The sequence below is a fragment of the Brassica oleracea genome, chromosome C3 (genome assembly GCF_000695525.1).
Source record: "Brassica oleracea var. oleracea cultivar TO1000 chromosome C3, BOL, whole genome shotgun sequence".
In the NCBI taxonomy this organism is placed as follows: domain Eukaryota; kingdom Viridiplantae; phylum Streptophyta; class Magnoliopsida; order Brassicales; family Brassicaceae; genus Brassica; species Brassica oleracea.
The window spans coordinates 10,496,253-10,500,339 of NC_027750.1; the positions used below are offsets into that span (position 1 = coordinate 10,496,253).

Below are 4,087 nucleotides of genomic sequence, written 5' to 3' on the forward strand. Positions count from 1 at the left end.
CCCCCCCCAACAAGTTTCATCAAAGTATATCTTTATCTGATTTTTTCTTTTATTTTATTGTTCTCCATTTGGTGGTAATTTGAAAGTAACGTAACATGAACTTATGATCTATATCATCTAAAGGTTGGTTACCTAAACAATTGTTCTTATGATACATAATATATGTGTTGTTGTTCTTTATAGTTGACATGTTCTTTCAATGAAACCTCTTAAAGCAATGAGATTGATCTGTTGAGATTAAAAGTGTAATCATGTTTAAGTTATGAAAACAATGATAAAGAGGTATGTTTCCTCGAGTGATCGAAAGGACTTATTGAATTGAAATGCACAAAGATGGATTTTATTACATAGTATAGCTCAACAAACACAAACTATCAATTAAGCATAATGGTACTTGATGGTTGAACAGATTGGTAATGATATTACATCAGCAAGAGAAGGTAATGAACAATAAACAATACAAACCCAGGATAGAACATGAGATAAAGGTAAATTCAGTTTAATTTCTAGACAAGTTAATCGATTAATTACAGTTCCTAGCACAATGATGTGTCTCACATGACTTATGATCCATGTTCTAGAATGCAGACGTTTAGCCGACTAGGCGCTCGGCGTTGAATCTCGCCTCTATTTTAGCCAAATCGGTATAATTAATTGGAGAACCAATTAAACGCTTTGAAAACCGATTTATTCAGCTAAATTTTGGACTCTGGTGACAAATGATTGGGCCCTGGTACATGCCCAGTTGTCTGAGATGAGTGGAGACTTCTCCTTGTATTTATAGTGGGCTGAAGACTCTTCTTAGAATAAAATTAGTCGATGTCGTACAAATGCAGTTGGTGCAGTTTGAAAGAAAAGAAAAGTTGCACTGCAGAAGAATCGAACCATACACCTCTGGCCGCAAGTTATGACTCTCGTAGCACTGGCCTACATTGTTTCTTTGTCTAACTTTCACATGTATATATATATCTTTATATATTTATAATTAAAAATAATAAAAACTAGTCCCGCGTATACCCCAATTAATCTTCAATTTTTCGATAACTCGTTAGGTCCGGAGTCACCGTCCGACTAGCGCCTAGCATAGTTCCTAACGAGACTATCATCGGTAGATGAGATATCCGAAAGTACATACCTCGTTGATGGCCAACATATGTTCATTATTCTGCTTGCATATGTCCTTTATTCTTCTTAACCTTCTTCAGCTTCCTCAAGAAATACATATTTAAGATTGCAAATTTATTGTTAAGACATCAAGTTGATAACTTAGCAACCAAAAGAAAATGAGAAAAAAAACAGAAGAGAGTTGGAATAAGTTACTAAACAGAACTTGTACTTGGCACGGATCTCGTTAGTGGCCCATAGGTTCATAAGGTAAATCTTGGGTAGCACATCACTCATGATCATACCAACTCAAGGTACATGTACAGAAGAGGTTCAAAATGTCGCATCAACACACACATGCGCGCGTCATCATCATCAGTCATCGTCATACATCATCATTCTCTGACAATCCTTTACCTTTTGGTACTAAGCTGAAACTTCTCATTTGAAGTGTTGTTTGTCTAGTGATGGGATGGGCTAGTTTCCCTTAAAACTTCTCCTCTTTGGACATGTTTCATAGCTTTACTTGCTTTTACTGATTCTCTTTTTTTGGGTCTGGTCTATATTGGGGATTACTGGTTTGGCAGGTCGTAGAGATTTGGCTTTACTAAAGATCCAGCCCAATTAAGAGATACAGACGCTTTACCATTGATATATCTTGAGATCTTTAGGTAGTGTGTTGTCGCCAGAACTGCAAAGCACTCTTGCCATTTAAGGAAAGATAATTCAAGCCTATCAAGGCAGTTAAGCAAGTCTTCAGTGAGAAGATGGGTACCTGTGGCTTCTTCCTCTGCATATATCACATCATGGCTTTTAAGATCCAACTGAAATGAAAGAAACCAACCAAGTAGATGAGGTTCACAATGGTAGTTATTATGCGTGACATGTAAGTTTTCTGTTTTGAAACATGAAACAAAGTAAGATAAAGAGACACAAGGTATGTATTTCCAGTTATGTTCAGTTAGTCAGAGTCGCAAACACTGTAACTTTTGTTTGTAGGAAGAAGGAAGCTTACATGTACAATAGGTCAACTGTGTAGTCAACGTCTTATATCTAACGTTTTATATCTCTAACAAACCAAAGTGAAAGATACAGTACATAGTGCTTGATTTTGCAAAATTTTGTTTAGTAGATTTGTATGATGTATGTCTTCTCTTTTGTCATGTAGAAGTCCAGATTTGGTTCTTTGGCTATGTCGTTTACAAAAGAAATGACTGAAGCAGAAGCAAAGACACACAGCTTCTCATGATTAAGTGTTGAACTAGAATATAAATCAATGACAATGTAATGACAAGTATGGAAACAAGGTAAAGAGTTTTTTTCATAGCAAGAAACAAATACTCAAGTTTGATGAATACAAAACCTAAAATATTGATATCGGATCAATAGAAAATCCAAAACAGCAGGTTGCATAACTTCATCAAGATACTAGCCCCAAACAAAAACATGTGAACCTTTTACATGAAAAGGTTGGGTTTGGAAGCCTTGTAAGTGGTCTTGAGCTTCCTGCTTGGTGGTCTCACCTTACGGAACACCAATGGGAACTTGATTTTACTGTTGTGAAACTGTTTGGTGCTCTCCCTCTTGCAGAGTTTGGCAGGGACAGTTGCAGTCTTAATGATCTGGATGCAAGGGAACCTGACACGGTGTCGGGATGCCATCTCAGTGTACATCTGCTCAACGGCTCCGTTCAAGGTAGTGTCACGGTACTCCTTGTACATGTTGTGGTATCCAGTTCTGCTCTGGTACCTCAACCAGATTCCGAAGTTCTTGATGGTTGTTGGGTTCTTCTCAAAGATCTAGAATACAAACACAAGACCGAACATGAGCTTTGTTTCCAGTAAACGCAATTACGTTAGGCACAAGTTACTCGATTCACTACATTTCCTAAACACAATGATGTGTCAATCGTAACTACAGAATTTGACAGCGAAATTACCATTCTGTATAACATAAGCAACGAGGAGGTAATGAAAAATTAACAATACAAACCCAAGACAGAACATGAGTTTTGTTTCAAAGAATCATGTACTAAACGCAATTACTTGCTGGACAAGTTACTCGATTCACTACATTTCCTAACACAATGTAGATGGGCAATGAGAAAGTATATACCTCGTTAATGGCGAGCATCTGACCATTACTCTTCTTGACCTTCTTCAGCTTCCTCAAGAAGTACCTAATCAAGATCACAAACATAAAGTTAACACATCCAGTTGATAACTCAACAACCAAAATAAAAAACAGAAGAGAGAGAGAGAGAGAGAGTACTAACCAGAACTTGGACTTGGCACGAACCTCGTTGGTGGCCCAGAGCTTCATCCTGTAAATCTTGGGTTGAACATCCTTCTCTGTCGGGAGAGCTCTTCCGACAACCTGGTACTGGTGAAACTGCCAAGGATAAAGACAGAAGACAGAGATCAGATTGGTCTGAGCAAGTAACATTGGAGACGTTATGAAACAGAGAGAAGGGGTGAAACAGAGAGAGGTAGCTAACCCTGAAAGCAACCATTTTCGTCTCGAGGGGGGGCAGTGCGGAAGAAACCTGAAGGGATATAAGCGGCTATGAATCTTGCTTTTTTATATATGAGCGTAATGCTAAAACCCTAGTAGTAAAAACTGAATCATTAAGCCCAATGGGCCGATAGTTATAGAACATGTCTACAGCCCCACTGAGTTTTGGTTATTTCCTCGTTCACGGTTTATTATTTTTCACGTTGAATATGTTTTTTCGATAGTTTTGTGATTTGTATGCAGGGCCGGCCGATGACCAGGGGCCAGCAGTGCACCCGCCCAGGGTCTATTGCTGGAAGGAGCCCATAATATTTTTTTTAAGTAATAGTGCAGTTCTATTTTTTTGTAAACTATACATATAATTTTTTAGAAAAACGAAATTAATAAATAATTTTTTTATAAATATAACTTTATGGAAACAAGCTCTTATTTATTTTAATTTGTTTAAATTTTTACCAAATTATAATTA

At 37.3% G+C, this 4,087-nt stretch overlaps 1 protein-coding gene across 1 annotated transcript; it reads right to left on the minus strand.

Annotated features, from left to right (window-relative positions):
• Positions 1-2,399: 2,399 nt before the first annotated feature.
• On the minus strand, positions 2,400-3,675 carry LOC106331439 (60S ribosomal protein L18a-2-like). The gene is made up of 4 exons (XM_013769795.1): positions 3,602-3,675; positions 3,380-3,495; positions 3,220-3,283; positions 2,400-2,903 (listed from the first exon to the last, which is right to left on the minus strand). Exons 1-4 carry the CDS (start codon positions 3,614-3,616, stop codon positions 2,562-2,564), a joined length of 537 nt encoding a protein of 178 aa, XP_013625249.1. The 5' UTR covers positions 3,617-3,675; the 3' UTR covers positions 2,400-2,561.
• Positions 3,676-4,087: the final 412 nt, after the last annotated feature.

Excerpts from the sequence above, each read along its gene's own strand:
- LOC106331439 (XM_013769795.1), bottom strand. Across the intron at positions 3,284-3,379 it reads CGTGCCAAGTCCAAGTTCTG|GTACTTCTTGAGGAAGCTGA; the intron begins GTTAGTACTCTC and ends GATCTTGATTAG. Across the intron at positions 2,904-3,219 it reads AGATGCTCGCCATTAACGAG|ATCTTTGAGAAGAACCCAAC; the intron begins GTATATACTTTC and ends TTTGTATTCTAG.